At 44.2% G+C, this 20127-nt stretch overlaps 1 protein-coding gene across 2 annotated transcripts; it reads left to right on the forward strand.

Moving 5' to 3' along the window:
- Positions 1 to 1866: 1866 nt before the first annotated feature.
- Positions 1867 to 19926, forward strand: RAE1 (ribonucleic acid export 1). 2 transcript variants are annotated; one of them, XM_040248646.1, is made up of 13 exons: positions 1867 to 2077; positions 2486 to 2562; positions 4818 to 4914; positions 5496 to 5600; positions 6524 to 6616; positions 10329 to 10415; positions 11354 to 11440; positions 11563 to 11634; positions 12612 to 12719; positions 14790 to 14896; positions 14981 to 15056; positions 15640 to 15834; positions 18822 to 19277. In XM_040248646.1, the coding sequence occupies exons 3-13, from the start codon at positions 4825 to 4827 to the stop codon at positions 18906 to 18908; spliced, it is 1107 nt and encodes a 368-aa protein (XP_040104580.1). In that variant the 5' UTR covers positions 1867 to 2077; positions 2486 to 2562; positions 4818 to 4824; the 3' UTR covers positions 18909 to 19277. The 2 variants fall into 2 exon arrangements, with proteins under 2 accessions (XP_040104580.1, XP_040104579.1); XM_040248645.1 differs by lacking the exon at positions 2486 to 2562 and having other exon boundaries at positions 1872 to 2077; positions 18822 to 19926.
- Positions 19927 to 20127: the final 201 nt, after the last annotated feature.

Here is a 20127-nt window from a genome sequence, read left to right on the forward strand (position 1 = left end):
TATTTTATGGCTCAATAATCATACTGCCTGATATAGATGGTTTTGATCCCTCTTCCTGTTTCTGAGGGGAAAAGTTAGGTGACACCACAGCCTGTCTTCCATCTGTAAAGTCATATTTTGAGGGACAGGATGGTTGCATCCCAGTTCCACTTCTACTCACTGCCTTTGTAACTGGGAGGAGTTACAATCTGGCCTTTGTTTCATTGACTATAAAGTGGGGATAACAGTATTAATAGCTATTCTGTAGTATAACTGTTAGGGCAAGTGTGGGTTTGAATAACACTCTTGGAATGTTATTGCTATATTTGGTACACAGGCTGCTACTATTGTTCCACTGATAGGGTATGCAAAAGCAGCTTGTCAATTACATATTCCTAAACCACAGAAATATTTTTTTAAAGTATGCTGAATAACCACTATTATACAAGAATCTGAATATAATAGAGGCTTCTGGAAGATTCCTTGGACATGAAAAATATAATTCAACACATATTAAACCCCAAAATATGTAAGACTTTGCTCGGTGCTATATATGTGGGCGTAAAACACAAAGTTTAAAATTCAGGAAGCTAGACAAGGCAAATACACCCATGACTGTATGAGACAGAATATGATAAGCACTGAGAGGACTTTGAAAGATGAAAGGAGAGATGGTATGAGATGATTCATGTGGGAAAGAATGAGGAAAGGTGTCACTGAGGAGGGGGTACTTGTCAGAGATGCTTCTAAGGTTTTGCTGGTTGGGAGAGTTAGGTACAGGACCTACTTCAACTGGCTCTGTCGCTTAACAGCTGTTTGATGTCTGATGAGTCACATTACCTCTCTCAGCCTCCTTTTCTTTTTCTATAAAATGGAGACAGCTACCCTATAGGGCTGCTCTGGAAATTACAGGAGATGGAGCAGCCAGATAATAAACAGCAGCCAGATAGTAAACGAGCTATTAGCGTTATTTAGACTAGAGTTCTTGAACTCTGACTGCATTTTAGAATAACTGCGAGCTTTTAAAAAATATTAATTCCCTCTGTTCCACCCCAAACCAGCTAAATCAGAATCTTCAAGAGTGAGGCCCAGGCATCAGTTATTTTTTAAAAAGTTTCCCCAAGTGATTTCTAAACATAGATTCTTGGTGCTCAACTGTGGTCCGTTTGGCGACTTCAGCTGGGAGTTTGCTATAACTGTAGGTTCTTAGACCCACACTGGACCTTCTGAATCTTCATGCTATAACTAGGTCCCCCGGATCTTCAGACGTCAAGGTTTTTAGTACGCAGCCCACACTGAGTCGAAAAGGAGAAGGTTCAGTGTATGTACCACAACCCCCCTTTTTTTCCTTTAGATATTCATAAAGGGAGAGGGGAAGCCAGCTGATATATTCAGAATTGGCATATGTGCGCCACAACAGTACCTTAATATTACTATGGAACCTTACACTTAGCAAAAGACCTTCACTCGTGTTACTTCACTTGAGCTTAGCTAAGAATAGTCCTGAAGTTAGGAATCATTGTCCTCATTTTACAGCTATAAACTGAGGTCATAGAGCCCAGATGGCTCAAGATACCCTAGTCGCAAACAGGGAGGCCACGGTAAGAACCCAGGCAGCAAACCACCAGCTATTCGAAGGATGGCCTTGAACTTGAATTGGCGGCAATCAGAATTTTGTTACAGTAAATTCACAAGAGAAGATTTTAACTACCTTTCTCCTGCCGGGACCGCGGAATTATCAGAGCGGTCGCTCGGCAACTGCGTCGGACACCAACTTTCGACCAATCCGCAAACTGCTGGCACGAGAACATCTAGGATCGATAGTGCTTCTGCGCATGTGCCATTGCCTTGAGGGCGGAGAAGCCTTTTCTTTCCTTCCCTGACTTCCGGACGCCAGAGGAAGTGGCTCAGGGACGCATGCGTAGTGTCTCCGCGGTAATTAGGGTAATTTTCTCGGCGGGCGTGAGGGCACCCCAGTCCCTCGGGGTTAGTGTTTCTGTCACCTCGCCTTTGTCTCCTCCGCGCCCGAGCGGGGTCGCAGGCTCTCGAGCTCCTCCCGCTTCCCATCGCCGGCTTCCCTCCGCTGCGCGACTCTCAGGTAGGCCCCGTGCGGATTCCCCTTGTTCCCCGCCGCCATGGCGCTGCTGAGGCCGGGTCCCCGGGGAAGTGCGTCCCGCCGCGAGATGCTGGAGCGCGAGCCGGACCGTTGGCGAGCTTCCTGAGTGGCCCCTGGCAGGGACGTCGGAGTTGCAAGGGTGCCTTAAGATTACCGCCGGTCTGACCCCCTCGTTTTTCTTGTGGGGAAACTGAGGCACCGAGAAAGGGCAGAGTCGATGGCAGCCCCTGTCGCCTCTGCCCTTCCTGGTTACACGTCTGGTTTCTCCTCAGATGCAAGCGGCCGCCTCCCTGACCATTCTTGGTAGTCTTTCCCAGGGTAACGTGCTTGAGCTCCTTTGTTAACACTTATCGCTGTCTGCAGTTAACTCTGTTTCTGTTTTCCTCCAAGTGTTTTATTATATCCTTGTGCACACACTCCGCCTAGGCAAGCATCTGTGACACGCCAGGCGCTCTGCTGCGGGCCAGGTGTGTTTTAGGGGAGCATCCAGACAGTTCTGGACCGTTTGGAGCCGGCACTCTCCTGGGGAGGGGGCTGGTTGCAGACAAGTCCCGGATGGGAACCGGTGCTGTGAAGAAAAGGGGCTGGTGATGGAGGATCAGGTGTTATACCTTCGGAAGGCAGGGAAGCCTCTGAGGAGAGGCGGTGACTTTAAAAAAAAGATGCTCCAAGAGTTTCACTGAACGTCACTTACACACTGTAACCCATTTAAAGTGCAATTTTGATGAGTTTGGAAAGTTTAATACAGTCGTGTAAGCATCATCACGGTGCAATTTAGACATTTACATCACCCCCAAAAGTTCACAAGAGGAGCTGCCTTTTTAAGTGGGACGTGAAAATTGGCACTGAGAAAGCTGGGGATTTGGGAAGGTATCTGAGTTCCCTGGGCTTCAAGAAAAATAATGAAACGTAGACATACTAGGTCTATGAGCGCATTAATAATCTCAAAAACCGATTCCCTCCATCGGGGGAGGCCGGGTCACCCCAAGTTGCAGGAACAGCTGGTAGGAGTGCTTCAAACTGGGAGGCGCTTGTTGTGTTCACAGGCAGAAAGGAAACCCTCAGAGCTGGGGTGCTCAAGGAGGGAGTGAGAGACTAGGTAGGCTAGAGATGAGCACCTGCCTTCTGAACTTGTTGTGGGTTCCCAGTGTCCTGCACATATGGTCCACACAGGCTGATTAATGCTCCATGGTTGAGGAGAAGGAAGGAACAAAGGTTTCGGGCGCTGTGCGTGCAGCTTCACTTCAAGTGCATCTTAGTGTCTATTTTTGTAGATGAGAAAGTATTAGTTGCTCAGTCGTGTCCAATTCTTTGCAACCCCGTGGACTGTAGCCTCCAGGCTCTTTTGTCCATGAGATATTCCAGGCAAGAATACTTGAATGAGTTGCCATGCCCTCCTCCAGGGTATCTTCCTGACCTGTGGATTGAACCCAGTCTCCTGAATTGCAGAAAGATTCTTTACTGTCTGAGCCAGTGGGGCTAAATAATTTGCCCGAAATCATATATTTAGTTCCTGGACTTGATTGCAGAACCTTTGTCATTCCTTTGCTCACACAGTTAGCTGATGTTCCAAATACATCTCAATCATTTGAGTCAGAGGTGGTCAGCAAGTGCCACTTCCTTGCACAGAGTCACTTTTTGAGATATTAATGTACTCATAGACCTAGTATGTCTACACTTGATTATTTTTCTTGAAGCTCAGGAAACTCAGATATCTTCCAAAATTCCTCATAGTTTTCCCATTCTGTGTTGTCATCATAAGAGATGCTACTCTTGTTATCTCATGTCACTCAGCTGCAAGGCTCCTTTGGGTAGGCAGCTGGATGTAAGAATTTACTAACCAGTTACAGAATTGAAAATATGACATCAATGTAAGTGACTCATCAGAGAGTTATATATACTTTCTCCTTGTAAGGAAAAAAGGAAACTTGTTTATGACCCACTGTCCACTAAATACTACATTTTCTACATAGATAATCTGATTTGAAACTCAGAGCAACCCTGGAGAAGGTGTTAATATTCTGTGTATTTGCAGAATAGGGAAAATGAGGCTTGGTCAGATTAGGATCCCAGTTACGGGGAGTGGCAGAGGCATGGTTCTAACCTAGGTGGGCCCCTAAGTGGGGAATTCTTGCAGGCAAATGTCCAGCACAGTGCCAAACCAGATAAAGGTAGATTACTCTTTAAAACTGTGATTGCTGCCAAGATTGGTTGCTTTTCTTAGTAACTTCATGCAGAAATAGTGACCTAAACCAGAGTGCAGAAATTTGTACAAGAAAAGTGAACTGTCACTAAGTGGGAACCTGGAATAACAGAGCCTCCTGCTGGTTTCCTGTTGTATTCCTGCTGCTCAGCACTGTGTCTCAAACTATGTAAAAATGAATTTATTTTCTAGCTGGTGACTAAAAAATACTCTGCTGTAATGTATCAATATTGGTTAATTGTGATGAATGTAAGAGGGGAACTGGATGTGGGATATATGGGAACTCTCCTGTCTTTGTAATTTTCCATTAAAAACTGTTCTAAAAATAGAAAGCTTACTGTTAAAAGGCATTCTGCTTACTGCATATTTAAATCTCCTCAGAAGTGAGAAGCCATCAAGTCATTTATTTATTTACTCTCTTTATCCCTTCTATAACTTAACTGTATCTTTTTATTGCCTCTTAGGGATGTTTATTACTTAAGAGAGGACCTGTCCTTTACTTTTTCCATTATTTTTTAGGGCCAAAATGAGTTTGTTTGGAACAACCTCGGGTTTTGGATCTGGTGGGACCAGCATGTTTGGCAGCACAACCACAGATAATCACAACCCTATGAAGGTACCACATACAGCTTCACAGGGTTTTTAGAAACAGCACAGGCCAGAGAGTCCCACATCCATGATAGCAAGAGAATCCCAGTTGGTGTGGGAGCCTCCTTTGAGGTGAAAACGCTGAAATTTTGTTCAGCCTGCTTTCTCAAATACTGGAGCAGAAAAACTGTGTCCCCTGGATTAGTGTCCTATTTCCTCTAACATTCCTAGTCACCGGCATCATACGAGGCGCTTGCTAAGATTGCAGGTGCCCCAAGTCCAGTCCACAACTGTGGAATGAGAGTTTCTCTGGGAGAGGGAGGCAGGTGATGATGATGGTTGAGCACTGTGAGGCAGGAATGACCTGGTGGGCCATTGTTGGGAAACATGGCTGCAGGCCTGGCTTGTGGATGCTGCCTGCGGTCCAACAGTGCCAGTACTTTCACTGGCTGGGTTACATTCTGCCTTTTTATCCAAGTAAGTGAGATCTGATTAACATAGTTCTTGGGAACAGGGACACTTGACCTTGATGTGTTGGTGAGAAAGAAAGCAGTTTTGAATTAAATCGTGATGATGTATATATTTTAACATGGATTTTTTCCACCTCAGGATATTGAAGTAACATCCTCTCCTGATGATAGCATTGGTTGTCTATCATTTAGCCCCCCAACCTTGCCGGGAAACTTTCTTATTGCAGGATCGTGGGCTAATGATGTAAGTGCTCCTTAAACGCATGTTCTCTCTGTCATATATCTCTCTGTATGGGCAGGGCTGGGATTTTTGTTTCTGCTACAAGTGAATAAAGCAAACTTACGGCTTATTCATGACCTTTTTTTAAAGAAATGAGTTTAAGAGTCTGAACCGTTCTGAATGGCAGGGATCACTTCTTGTGCCATTTTCTAAGAAAGCAAAATCATATGCATCATTCAAAAATTTATACTCTAGTTCAGTATCTTGAATATATTCCCTGATCATGTGTCGTATTCATTGAAAATAAATGTTGTCCCTGATACTCTGTGTGAATTTCCCTCCTAGGCATCCTGAAAATGTTCTTTAGGCCTATGTTAAAGTTTTTCACCTTTAGCTATATTAACAGTCCTGCATCAACACTATACTTACCAAACAAAAATTGTAGTATTCAAAAAGAAAGATAAAAATTCTGGTAGAAAAAAAGGCAAAGGATGTTTAGAAGCACTTCACAAAAGTGCGTGTGGCTTGTTGGAGCAAACTTGAACCATATAACCATACTCATAATCAGATAAATGCATAGTGGCTTTGCTGCTGACTTAAGTGGGGGACTTAGGCCAGTTATCTTACTTCTCTAAGCTTCATATCCTGAAATAAGATGACATTAAGTACACAGAGGTTTAGCTGTTGTAGAGATGAATTCAGATAACGCATACAAAGTACATCATGGGAAATCCTCAAGTCCCAGAAAGGGAGTATCTGAGACATAGGGTACAGCTACCACTAGTTCAGATTTCAGCTTCTCCTTGCTGGTGCCAAGTATTATTCATTTTATTATGCCAGTTTGATAGGGGAAAGTGTCTGTCATGTGAATTTGTGTTTATCTGATTATGGCTGGGAGCATAGGGGTTATCATTAATTGTTGTGTCTGCATTATTTTATTACTGTAGGTTCGATGCTGGGAAGTTCAAGATAGCGGACAGACTATTCCAAAAGCCCAGCAGATGCACACAGGGCCTGTGCTAGATGTCTGCTGGAGTGATGTAAGTTGTATTATGTTTTTATATGACCTGAAATACAAATAGCATGTATGCATGCACATTTTAGAAATGCTGTTTCTGAATTTAAGTACGGATTGGTATTCATACTGTAGTCAGTTAACTTTTGTTATGTTAGCTTTAGCTAGTCTCTCTGAAAGCTTCTTGCTTAAAAAATCTATTAATTTATTGACCTGTTTCCTTGAGCAAAGTGTTAGCTGCTCAGTCGTGTCTGACTCTTTGTGCACCCTGCATCCCCCATAGATTGTAGCCCATCAGGCTCCTCTGTCCATGGAATTCTCCAAGCAAGAATACTGGAGCAGGTTGCCATTTTCTTGAGCAAGGGGTTAGACAATTAAAGCTTTTCTTACGTCTCTTGATGTGCCAGGAGCTTATGTTGTTTTAAAATTAGAAATTTACAGTCCTAGGAAGTAAGTCCTATGGGGAAAATCAGTCCTTTACCATTATTAGACTTTTGAAATATTTCCTTTCTTTGAAATTCTTTTTCCTCCCAAATACTGAACATTAGCATTATAAATTAATGTGCTTGAGTTTATTCAACTCTGAGCTCTTTTTCTTTTTTTTTTGAGGGGAGAAGGTAGGTGATTGGGGAGTTTAATGAAGGTATACCATTTACAAAGAAGCCAACAGGGATGGTGAAGTCACGCTCAGCAGGAGCCTTGGCTGTGAAGGGCCCAGCCTCCCTCCCCTTCTTCTCCTGCTGGCAGCTGAAAACAAAAGCGCCTGACTCAGAGTAGGGCAGATGTGCTGAGGAAGCTAAGTCTCAAGGTCCCTCCCCGGGCTCATAGAATTTTTTTTATTAGATATAGTTTGCAGGCAGTAAAATTAAACCTTCTAACTGTGAGTTTTGAGAAATGCATAGAGTTGTGATCAAAATATAGAAGAGATCCGTCAGCTAAAAGATTTCCTCTTGCCCTTTGTAGTCAAATCCTCCTCAGCTGCTTTCCCTGGAGACCGACCGCTGGTGTGTTTTCGGTCCCTGTGTTTCTGCCTTTACTAGAACGCCATCAACAGAATCCTTTTGAGTCTGGCTGCTTTCAGCTCAGTGCACTTGTGGTCCATCCAGCTTGTATCTGGCAGTAGTTAGTCCCCCTTGTTGCTGAGTAGTGGTGCACTGTATGGATGGTCACTGTTTGTTCACCATCCACAAGCTGAAGGACATGTAGGTTGTTTTCCACTTTTGGTTGTAGTGAATAAATGCTGCTATAAACATTTTGTATACTGGATTTTCCGTGAATATAAATTTTCTTTCCTCTTGAGTTTATATCTAATAGTGGGCTTGCCGAGTCATATGAAAAATTTATGTTAATTTTATGAGAAACACCAGACTACTCACACCGTGCATTTATGTGATTGATTTAGCTTGCACATAGCATTTATATAATTTATATAAATTATAAATTTATAATTTGTAAATATTCTGTTTATAAATATTTTGAAGTGCTCCCATTTTAATCATCTCTGAAAGTCTTCTCTAAGGCATTTTTGTCCTCTGTAAAATGTATTGCTGATTTGTCTGATTAGGTTATTATGAGATTAATAATAGTTTTAAATTACACATAGAAAAACAGCCATTTGAGTAGATTTTAAATACTTCTAATTTATTTTACCTGTCTGTCTTTCCCGATGAGAGAACAGGTCATAATTGTAAGTTTCTTATCAAGTATGGTAAGAAATAGAATTACCTGACGCCAGAACTCTTGCTCAAGTGTTTGTGGGTCATCTTTTACGGAAATGTACACAGCCCATTTCCTTTCTCTATCTCCATTAGAGTCGTGCGTCGTCTAGTGGACGAGCCAAAGTATAGCCATTAAGAGTTCCAATTCAGGGAGCTAAGTTCTTAGAGAGGCAGGATGCACTGTGCTGGGTGGACAGAACCCAGAAGGCAACTATGAAGTTTGGAAAGGGTGCACTGAAAGCTTCACAGACGAGGCAAGAATTGAGCTGAATCTTAAAAGCAAACCATTTGCTTATGGCTTTAGAGCACTGTTGTCCATTCCAAGTGTGGATTCAAATTTCAGCTCTGTCTTCACTTTTTGGCTTTTCCAAGTTACTTAATCTCTCGGAGTCTGTTATCCAGTTACTCAAAGACTAGCATGGCACTTATGGGGAGTGGTTAAGAGACTTGCTTGAGGGAACATAGAGAAAGACTGAGCCCAGACCTCGACCTTCTGGCTTCAGAGTCCATGCACTGACAGCCTCCCTTACAGGGGCTTATAGGAAATAGGAGCTGGCCTGGAAGAGGAAGGCATGTATGGAAAGGCACAGAAGAGCCAGAGTTACCCTCGAGGTGTAAAAGCCCAACTTGGTGAGGGTGATTCTCCAGCAGTCCAAGGACGCGGCTCGCTGTGTGTACACAGCAGGTGGAGCTTAGAGGAGCTGATTTGGGAGCATTTAGGGATCTCATTCTTCTGCCCCAGCCTTTTGATAGACTGGCCTCTGTCTCAGTGTGTCCAGTGGAGCCTGGCATCCTGTAGCTGGTAGGGTCAGCATTTCATGAGATTGAGGGGCCAGTGTTTCATTCAGCCTCAGGACAGCCCACATTAACATCTTTGCAGGGATTTGTGGACTACCCTTAGAGCCTCATTAATAGAGAAGGTTTTCTCTCTTCTTTCAGATGGAGAGCTGGTGATAAGTTTTTGCTAGGGAAGGATAATGTTAAATCTTTGAGCTGTGGAACCAGAAATGAAGTATTAGGAGTCTGCAGATTATGGCCCATGGGCCCAATTTGGCCCATTGCTAACTTTTGTAAATAAAGTTTTCTTGAAACACAACCACACTCATTCATTTGACAGTGTGTATGGCTGCGTTCTAGCTACAACACAGAATTAGGAGTTGCAGCAGAGACCACTTGACCTGCAAAGCTGAAATATTTACTATATCACCCTTTAGGAAAAAGAATTGTTGATGATTGGTCTAGATTTTCAACTCGGTACTTACTGTTTTTAAATTGTCTTATACTTCATAATTGACTGACCTACTTTATGAATTCTGTATGTGAATATTTTAAAAGCATAACACAGTGATTGCCAATTTTTTAAGCTGTTCTGAAGTTTATATTGGACCAGTGATCATTGTAAATTAGTGTAGTTTTATTGCATGCACTTCAGAATGCTATTAGATGTTGAACTGAACACAAGTAATAATGATTGAAAATATGTGGTATAGAGCAGAAATTGGGGGAGAAAGATACAGTATATGTGGCAAAATGTTTAAATTGGTGAACCTAGATGATGGGTTTGTGAGTATTCATTGTACTCTTCTTGTACCTGTTGTGAAGGCTTGAAATTGATGAAAATAAGGAAAAAAAATGTAAGTGGCTCCTGGTAGGCAATACACATTGATACAGGATATGAAAGGCTAGTCCTAGAGACCTGTCAGTGACCACGACTGCCTCTGAACAGTGAGCTGGGGTCAGGGAGGGACTTGGTTTTCATTACATAACTCTAAATGCTGTTTAAATTTTTTATTAACCTGTTTTACACATTGTCTCTTAGGAAAAAATCGATCATTGAAAAGAGCTGGAAATGTGTTTTGTATATGACATTGTAGTTTGCAATACACAAGCCCCCAAATAATTGGAAAAATAAAAATTGCAAAATAAAACCTTCCTCAGTATGTTCAATCTAATATCTAAATGTACATATAGAATTTTTATTTTTATTAGAATGTCAGAATTTTTTCTATTTTATTTTAGGATGGGAGTAAAGTATTTACAGCCTCATGTGATAAAACTGCCAAAATGTGGGACCTCAATAGTAACCAGGCGATACAGATTGCACAGGTAATAAATAATAAAATTTATTCTCTTCAGAGATGCTGGGCAAGGCAGGGTTGTAATGATTCTTATTCTTTGTTACAGGAAAGGTGCAGTTCAACCCTACAAAATCAATTAGACTTAAATTTACCAGAAACCTCTTCAGCACAAAATAACACCAATGTTATGAGCACTCTTGTTTTTACTGATGTTTTACAAGTTCTATCAAGGGTCTTCTGCAGTTGTGTGGTTGAGGGTTGCATCATAAGGAGCTAGTGATGTTCAGACCTGTAAAAGGCAGTGTTAAACTGATCCTCAGCATTCCAGCACCCGTGTGTGGCTTGCCTTGTCCCAGGCTGCATTTGGTCACTTGTTCATTCACGAGTATGTATCAGTTGCCAGTGATACCGCAGGCACTGTCCTTGGAGTAGAAACACAGCAGTGCGTGAGAAGCACCTGTCCCTGTTTCAGGAGCTTTTACAGCCTGCTTGAGGATGGCAGGCCGGTTCTTGTGTGAAGATTGCTAAGAAAAGTAGAAACAATGAAGAGGAGAGAGCCTAGAACCAGAGGGTCAGGCCTGGTGGGGAAGAGCCTCTTGACAGTGAGACATTTTCAGGAAGGTGTCACATACCCTGAGACGGCAGTACTGTGTGCTAGAGCACTTCTTCGATCTCTAATGTTTGTCTTCTCAGTGACACAACTGTGGTGGAGTTCTTCCCTGTGAGTTGTTTCTGAGTACCTCCCCCTTCACTCTCATACTAGTTAATTATGGTTCAAATCAAATTAAATTTTGTTGGTATGGAATGTTACACACATTGGTCATGGGGAAGGACTAACCTATCCTTTGGTTTTTGTTGAGTATGACCTCAAAATTTCAGGTTCCTTCTCTTTGAATTTCCAGAACCAAAGCTGTGTGGCATGTTATATTACATTTACCTTGATCTGTTTTGGTTTTGTCTTGAAAGCATGATGCTCCTGTCAAAACAATACATTGGATCAAAGCACCAAACTACAGCTGTGTGATGACTGGGAGCTGGGATAAGACCTTGAAGGTATGCTGTGTAGTCGAGGGACTTCCTGGCCTGACCAAGTGGACATTATTGTTACACTATCTGGATATTAGTTCTGAATGGTTGGTCACTTGTTTTTTTGTTGGTTTTTTTTTGTCTTTCAGTTTTGGGATACACGATCATCAAATCCTATGATGGTGTTACAGCTCCCTGAAAGGTGTTACTGTGCTGACGTGGTAAGGAATTTCTTACTTTATGATATCTTATAATTAGAGGACAACGTTTAGAGGACAACGTAAAACCCCTTCAGACTTTAATTATAGATGTGGGATGTAGTTTGGATTGCCTCAGTTGTCATAAACCTAGATTTTTGTACTGCATATGTTCCAGAATTACAGAAAACTGGATGTCACACTTTTTTAGTCACTTCTTAAGTGAACATATTCAGTCACAGGCCATGCTGGCACTGGTATGATGCGTACTGTACAAAAACTGGCAATAACTTTGTGATGTGGGACTAGATCCTTTGGTGACTGTCTCTGAGTGGGATAGAAGCTGAAGGACTTTCTCTATTGGTGTAGCAAAAAGTCTTAAGAGCGTACTAACTGCCCCATAATTCCACTTTCAGGAGTTTATCATGAGAAAAGTAGAGATGCAAATGTTCTTTGTTCTGTATAATAGAGTGAAACATTGGAAATGACCCAGTGGGCCAACTAGACAGACATAGTCGTTTGATTTGAGGGAATGTTACTTAGGTGGCCATCACTAGTGTTCTCAGGAAAATGTGTGGAGTGGTGCTCACTGAACATGCTTTAGTAAGGATGTGAATTATATAGAAACACATATACACACGTGTATTAAAAACGCTTAAAAAAAAAATGATGAGAAAACATACCATAATGCTGACAACTGTTAGCATTTGAAGGGGGTGGTAGAACAATGATTTTCATTTCTTCTCTTTTCCTCAGTATATGTTCTAAATAAATGTTTCATAATATTTCATAGTTTTAAAAAATGAGTCTTTTAAAAAGGTATGTTCTACTTTCAAATATGATTTCTCTAGATTACCTTGAAACATGTAAATACCATTGGATTGTTAAACTTAAAAAAAATTCACTTATTTTTGCAACTTTGAAAAAATTGATAGAATACTTTGGTATACAAAAGAGCACACCCCACTTTAAGTAGGTCTCTGCTTTCCTCTTTTTCCTAGATATATCCTATGGCTGTGGTGGCAACTGCAGAAAGGGGCCTGATTGTGTACCAGTTAGAGAATCAGCCTTCTGAATTCAGGAGGATAGAGTCTCCGCTGAAGCATCAGGTGAGTCACGAATCAGATCAGGAAGCTTGTATTTAGCATCTATTAGGAAGTAAGTGCCTGCATGTGGAAATTGTTACACTGTCGGATATTAAAAGGAGGTGAATTTAAGGATATAAACACAATGTTAGTGGGTAAGTACCGTCCTTGGCAGACATCCCCTGGGTAGCAGTAATGCTGCTGAATGGGTACACACCACAGTGAATTGGTTCCATCATGAGTCCATAGCTTCTGCCTTCAGCTCGGTCTCCACCTGCCACAGACTCTTAGATCTTCTTCGCCCTCTTCCGATCCATCACTCCTTTGGCCTTTGTCTCTGCAGATCTGATCTGCAGCCTCTGCTCCTAGAACACAGAAGCTGATAATTGGAAGCTTCCTCATCGTACTCCTGCTGAACCTAGAACTCTGGCTGCACCTGCCTCTTCCCTGCCTTCCCCACCTGTCGAGGGGTGGGCCACGCTCTCCAGTCCCAGTTTTGGCTGGGCTCTGTGCCCTGCCACCTCTCAGGAGCCTCAGGCTGTCAGCCACCTACCTCCCTCCTGTATCTCGTCTTCCCCTCTTCTTATCCCCCCAACTTTTGTTCGTTGGCATAAGACAGACTCAAGTCCAATCCTGGGAAACAAACCTCTTCTGACCCCCACATCCTTAGCCGGCTAGGTACCTTTTCCCCTTGTAAGTCAAGTGTCTTAAATGAGCTTTCCTGGTTCCCCTACCTCCTACTCATTTCTCACCCACTCCTTTGAGACTTCCACCCCTGTTACTCCACCAAAACTGTTTCTGGCACGGCCATTGATGGCTTCCTAGTCAGTAACTCCAGTGGATACTCGTCACCCTCATCTTACCACAACCGTGGCACTCACCGACAGTCTTACTATATGTTCTTAAGACTGTGCTTGGGCTCTGTAATGCCAGTCTCTTACCTCCTGCCTCTGCTTGCTGCTTTGTCTTCCTTGCTGTATCTTGAGGTTCCCCAGGCATCTGCCCTGGGCCACTGCCTTCTGAACCTCAGCACGGTCCCGTCTGCTGTTCATGACTGTTGGTTAGGGGTGTGTGGTGGGTTGGAGTCTTGGATCCCTAGCTACCTACCCTCTCTGCTCCTGACAAGGGCACCCGCAGTCTGACGGCTCCTAGGCATGTCCCCCCTTCCCCACCCCCACTGTATCTCAGCCCAATAGTATCCCATACCAGGCCCTCCCCACTGTTCCCAGCCTGCTCCTACCCATATGCTCTGCATCTCACTAGGTGGAGCCTCCACCTTTAGTTGTCTAGGCCAGAAATCAGGAGTTGTCCTTTACTCACTGCCCTTCCTTTCCTCCTCCCCCATCTCATTAACCACCACGCTCACTTGCACCCTGTGTGTGGTTTCAAATCTGACCATTTCTCTCCTTCCAACTCAAAAGCAGCTCTTGTTGAATGACAACAGGAGTGTGGACCTGTGTGTCTCTGCCTCTGGAGACTGGGCTATGGGCTGTTTGTTTGGGATCTTCTGTGGGGTCCAAGAGACCCTCCTTTGGGCCCTCAGGCTCAGTGTTGGATGAAGTGCAGTGTCTAGCTTTTGCATAGCTTATTCATGGTTTAGAAAGTTCTGGCCACATCCACTGTATGGTTGACCCTTGTTCCCACATCCTCCCAAGCCAACACTACTTCCCTTTTCCAGTTGGGAACGCAGAGACCCTGGGACACTGGGTGTCTTCCTAGAGGGCACTCGCTTAGTCAGTGGTATGCTGCAAATCAAAGTGATGTGTCCTCCCAACCCACCGGGGGTCAGTGCCAGAATAGGAGCTGGTGGGGCTGAGGGGTGCATGCCCTGCTGCAGTGACAGCGTGGCCTGCAGCGTGGCAAAGGAGCAGCAGCACCTGGACCGTAGCATGTGGTCTGCGGTTTATTCATAAAATCACGTGGCTAAATAAAAAAATAATGCCTACTGGAGGAATGGAGAAATCTTCTTTATCATGTTTGAGAAATATGTTTCTGATTCTTTCAAAACCCAAAAATGGAGTAAAAGTCGTTTACATTATTTATGGGATGTTATGCTTTACATGATGATGATACACTTTTTCTCCCCAACTATAGCATCGATGTGTGGCTATTTTTAAAGACAAACAGAATAAGCCGACAGGTTTTGCCCTGGGAAGCATCGAGGGGAGAGTTGCTATCCACTACATCAACCCCCCAAATCCGTAAGTGAGGCTTGGCCAGCTTGCAGATGTTCGTGTGAGACACTTTGTTTTGAAGGAAAGCTAAGTTGGGCCTTTGTTTTTCAGTGCCAAGGATAACTTCACCTTTAAATGTCATCGATCTAACGGGACCAACACTTCTGCTCCTCAGGACATCTATGCGGTGCGTTTTTAGAAATGTTAATCCTGAGAATGTGTCTAGAAACTAGACTTGGCGGTGGATAGCTGAGTCATTATGGGATCAGGAAAGATCACTGTCATTGTGTGTGTTCATGTGCAGTGATAAATGGCTTACGTGGGAGGTTTCGGTTTTCTGTTTTTATGAACATGTTGACTCTCTTCATTCTCTCTGTTTCTGAAATGCAAGCTTAGGAGTTTGGGGAGCAACTTCCACCTGTATGAGTGCTGGTAGACAGTTGGTGCGCTTAGCTAAAACTGAGAAATTTGCTATTTGCTGAAAAAGAAAAAGGCATTTTCCTGAGGTTTGCTTCTTGGTGCCACTAGCTTACATACTTATTAACTTTTGCTGACTTGTGTTTTTAATGAGAGACAAGATTCAGTCCTGGGCTATCAGTTGGTTTAGGAAGCGGGGCTGGTTTCTGATATGATCAGCAGGCCATCAGCTCTAATGAAATAAAATATGGTTGTTCATTTTATGTTCTCATTGAACCAAGAAGTCTGCGTTTTCAAAAACCCGGTTTTTCCTCCCTTCTCTGCTCCTCATTTTATATATCCATCTTTCGTAGGTTAATGGAATTGCGTTCCATCCTGTCCATGGCACCCTTGCCACTGTGGGATCTGATGGTAGATTCAGCTTTTGGGACAAAGATGCCAGAACAAAACTAAAGACTTCGGAACAGTTAGATCAGCCGATATCAGCCTGCTGCTTCAATCACAATGGAAACATATTTGCATATGCTTCCAGCTACGACTGGTCAAAGGTGAGAATCCCCAGGCCTGCACTGGCGCCGTCCAGCAGCAGAGCCAAGCTCTGGAGTACGAAGGCCTGAGCTTAGTCGTGAGGCCTGTCCAGACGTGCTGTGTGTCTTGCACGTGGCCTGTCACCATCACCTCACTGCAGCAGGAAGCAGCAGGGCCTCCCTCTCAGCCTTTGCCTGAGAACATGCCCACGTGAGGTGCTTGGTCAGCGTAAACCCAGCAGCCGACACTCTGGGGCGTCTGAGTCATTCAGGGATGTCGGGGTTGTTGGGTGAGAGTGACAAGGGCTCGGCAAGGCACCCAGCCTTCACCAGAGGCATAGGCTTTTTGTTTGTTAGCTGTTTGGGGAGGGAAGTTACAGACTGATGGGGTCCTGGTTGTGTTTGAGTCATCCCAGTGCCGTGGTAAAAGAACTGACCCTCGCACTCAGGTTTCAGCCACAGTCTCACCTCCGCAGGTGTCTGTCTTCACTCGTCCTGCCCCCCTCCGCTCCCATCCCCAACACACTTAACTCCATTCTTCTCTGCCTCTTGTTATTCCATCTTCTCTTCCTGTCCCGTCTCATTCTGCGGCCTATAAGCACACACTTCAGCTGTTCTGAAACAAGCGTTAAGAATCCCAGTGTCCCCTTCCTGATAAACTCGCCCAGAGAGGTAACCACCTGCCCTCTTGTTCCCCCGCCTCTGTCTCCTCCTCAGTTTCCTGGAGCTGTAGTTGGGATCTCGCTGCCTTTGTCCTCATCCAGTCCAGAAGCTGCTTATTGTCTGTGCTGGGCACCGTGGGCCACCCTTTGCTCTTCCACTCACAAAGCCTTCCCCCTGGTCCCTGACATTGCTGTTGTGTCCCTACTCCTGACTGCTCGCCATCTCCGTGGCTTCTGCTCTTCTTCCCAGCTCCTGCATGCAGGCCTTTTCTGTAGTTCTCCTTCAGGTTCCTCAAGGCGCATCTGTGTTCATGAAGCACCTCCAGCATAAGCTAGTGGCTCTTGTGTCTAACCTGCCTCCTGACCTTGTGCCCCAGTTCTCTCTGTGTCCCCACCCCAGTGGGGTGTCTGCACCTGGGTACCCCCTGAGCACCTTAACCTAGGACATAAAAATCGGGTGGATTTTCCGACCCGTCTCCTTTTATCCTCCAGGCTTGCTGCTTCTCCTATGTTCCTCTTTCCTTAAATACCACCTGGTCAGTGGGGCAGAAGTCTTGGAATCACCTTTGATTCTGCCTCTTTCTCTCAGAAGAGCTGGGCAGTCACTGAGCTGCATCCGCTTCACCTGTGTGGTACATCTTGCCCGCTCGGCAGACTGTTGACCTGTTCTGCCTGCTCTGGCCTGTGGGAGGCTCAGCCTCTCTGAGCCTTTGCTTCTGTGAGCTGTGCAGCTGCCCCTCCCCCGCCCCCGCCCCCTTTTAAGCAACTTCACTGGGTTGTAATGGAAATGCAGTAAATTGCACATAACATATGTAAAAAGTATACTTTGATCAGTTTCAGTATCTTTATATACCCAGGAAACCATCACCACAGTCAAGATTAACAAACAGTTATCTCCCAAAACGTTGTATATTATTGTAATCCTTTCTTTCACACACACATTGATTTCCTTTCTGTTGTTATGGATGAATTTGTGTTTTCTAGAATTCTGTGCAGATGGAGTCATACGCTAGGTACGCTTTTTTGCTGTTGAGTATGTCACTAGTTCGTTCCTTTTTACGACTGAGTAGTATCCCGTGGTCTGGCATCACTGTTTATCTATTCACCTGTGGAAGCCATACCCTCGGTTTTACAAAGAGTATGCTGTTTTTGGTTCTGCCTGTCTGGGGTTGGAGCCATCTTCTGGCCTGAGGTCCCAGTGTCCCCGCCGTGGGCCTCTGATGGAACTCCTCTTCTTCACCTGCTCAACCTGCAGCCACATCAGAACTCTTTTACTCACATGATACTCAGGGTTCTGTTTTCAAGCCTTGAAAAAATAGTTGTAAATTCAAAGAGGTGTACAACCAAAGCTCGTTGATTTGAATGCTGCTCAGAATCCCTTAATCTGAACAGTTAATGTCAATGTACAGTGGAATACTTAATTATAATCTTTTAATTTTTTAAAAAGTTGTTTTAGGAGTTTTCCATTGCTCTTAATTGAAGGACAGTTATCTGTGGTATGGAGTAATGATTATGTGATTAATATTAGGTTGCTGCTTTAGCATAACCAACAAGAAAAGCTATACTTTGTATATTATGAGAATGATTGGTCATTGCTTGAGCAGAATTTCTAGAACCATTTCGGCATAACTGTCAAGGAATGAGAATAAAGTGTGCCATTGCAGAGCAGGCGGCAGGGTACACCCAGAGGCCATTCCCACCTGTGTTCCAGGCCTTCCGGTTACCGTGGGTTTCCACTCCTCTGTCTTGTCCACCCACTCTGCTCTCTCCCTGTCCTGTCACTGTCATCGTCACAGCCTTTGTGGCTGCCATTCCTTTTTCCCCTTGTCGTTCATAGCCTGGCCGGAACTGGGTGCTGCCAGCTCCCCCGGTGTCCCATAGCCCCCTCCCTCCCCGGCAGATACACCAGCACCTGCACTTCACCTCCCTTGGCGTCTGGGACGGCGCGTCTGCTCCCTCTGACATCACAGACCAGATGTCTCCTGTGCTAAGAAACCTGCAGCTCATTCTCCACCACCCTTCTCTTCCCAGGCTGTGCTGTCTGGGAGTCGTCTCAGCAGTAAAGCAGTGAGTGGAAGGTTGACAGGAGTCTCAGTGCTGAAGAGAGAAATATGTAAAAGATCATCCTTCCAAGGGGACATTGCAAGTCCCACATCCTTAACCTTTTCTCTGGGGACTGAAGTTTTTGTTTAAGATTTAACTTTTATCTCTCTCCATTTACCTCTTTCACTCCTAAGAGATTATGCTTCACACACAGGGCATAGGACTTGGCATGTTAAAAGTGCCCACAAAATGCTAACCTGATTTTTCATCAGTTTTTAAGATACTGTTTTTTTTCCCCTTTAGGGACATGAATTTTATAATCCCCAAAAGAAAAATTACATTTTCCTGCGTAACGCAGCTGAAGAGCTAAAACCCAGGAATAAGAAGTAGTGGCTGGAGACCTGTGGGTTGTCCGGAGTTTTCTCTCCATTCTGCCTCGTCTCTGTACGAATTTGGGTCCCAGCTTTCAGTAGGTTGTCAGCCCTGAATGTGGATTTCAACCTCTGGAGAAAACGATGCCATTCTTCAGCAGGCAGGAGCCCGGCGGTCACAGTGACTGTCCGTCTCCATTCCACTGCCGGTTACAGGTTTCGTCTGTACCTCTTAAGGAGATTCAAATCATTATAGACGTCCTTAAATTCACATGGGCGCCTGCCAGGTATTTGCAGCGCTTTATCCCGCAGTGTACGTATTAAAGAACATTGGGAAACATTTGGCGAGCCTGTACTGTATTTTGTAATAAACATTCTGAAGATTGTCTCCTAAACTCCCTTTGTCTGCCTCTCCTCTCACCCACCCATGAGCTCTGAAGTGGTGTCCTGCTCGGCGTCCTCGTTGGGTCTTGGTGTGTGATTGCAGATGCCCTTTCGGAAATGAGAGAGCTTGCCCCTCAGGGGAGACAGTCCTGAGCTGGGGTTGTCTCTGCCCGTTGGCCTGTCCAGCAGCAGCCTCTCCAAGCATTGCTGGACAGAGTTTGGGTGTGCTTTTCTCTTGCTTCCCTCATTCCCATCTTTGATATTCTAGTGCTTTTCACCTCTGCTGGGTGTCCTGGTGACTGGAACATGGTTCTTCCTGTTTTGAGGGACAGCCCTTTGTGGGCAGAGCCCAAGTGGGTGATGCCTTGTGGACTCCCAAGTCCACTGCATGGGAAGTGCTCTGAGCTCGTGCCCCCAGTAGCCATAGTTTTGGAGTGTTTTTTTATTTCATGTAATAAAATTCCTGATTGGTAAGTATCAGAAATGAGAGTCAGTCTGTTGTGTTTTTACCCTGCAAACCTAAATGCTGCCGCTTTACTCTTTGGGGCCGGTTGTAAATTAACTTGCTCAGTGTGGAAGTCAGTTATTGTAATATTGTAAGACATGTTTGCCTACTCCTAAAAGACAAAATAAAGTTTTCTACTAAAAGACAACCTGCAGTCAGTGGTTTAAATTCTTCGCTCATCAAATCATACATGAATTCAGACAGTTAACTTTCTGGTTCTTTTGGTCTGAAAAGTTTTGTTATTTGCTTTTGGCTTTTCTAATTTTTTTAATTTTTTGAGAGAGAAAGGCAGGTGCACTAGAAAGTTCTTAGTTTTCAAGTTAAATGTTTGCAGCTAATTTTTTCCTTT

Source organism: Oryx dammah, unplaced genomic scaffold (genome assembly GCF_014754425.2).
Source record: "Oryx dammah isolate SB20612 unplaced genomic scaffold, SCBI_Odam_1.1 HiC_scaffold_10, whole genome shotgun sequence".
Lineage (NCBI taxonomy): Eukaryota > Metazoa > Chordata > Mammalia > Artiodactyla > Bovidae > Oryx > Oryx dammah.

Bases quoted from the DNA above. Each gene is read 5' to 3' on its own strand.
- RAE1 (XM_040248646.1), top strand. From the start codon at position 4,825: ATGAGTTTGTTTGGAACAACCTCGGGTTTTGGATCTGGTGGGACCAGC. The intron at 4,915-5,495 runs GTACCACATACA...TTTCCACCTCAG, and splicing joins ATAATCACAACCCTATGAAG to GATATTGAAGTAACATCCTC. The intron at 11,635-12,611 runs GTAAGGAATTTC...TCTTTTTCCTAG, and splicing joins GGTGTTACTGTGCTGACGTG to ATATATCCTATGGCTGTGGT.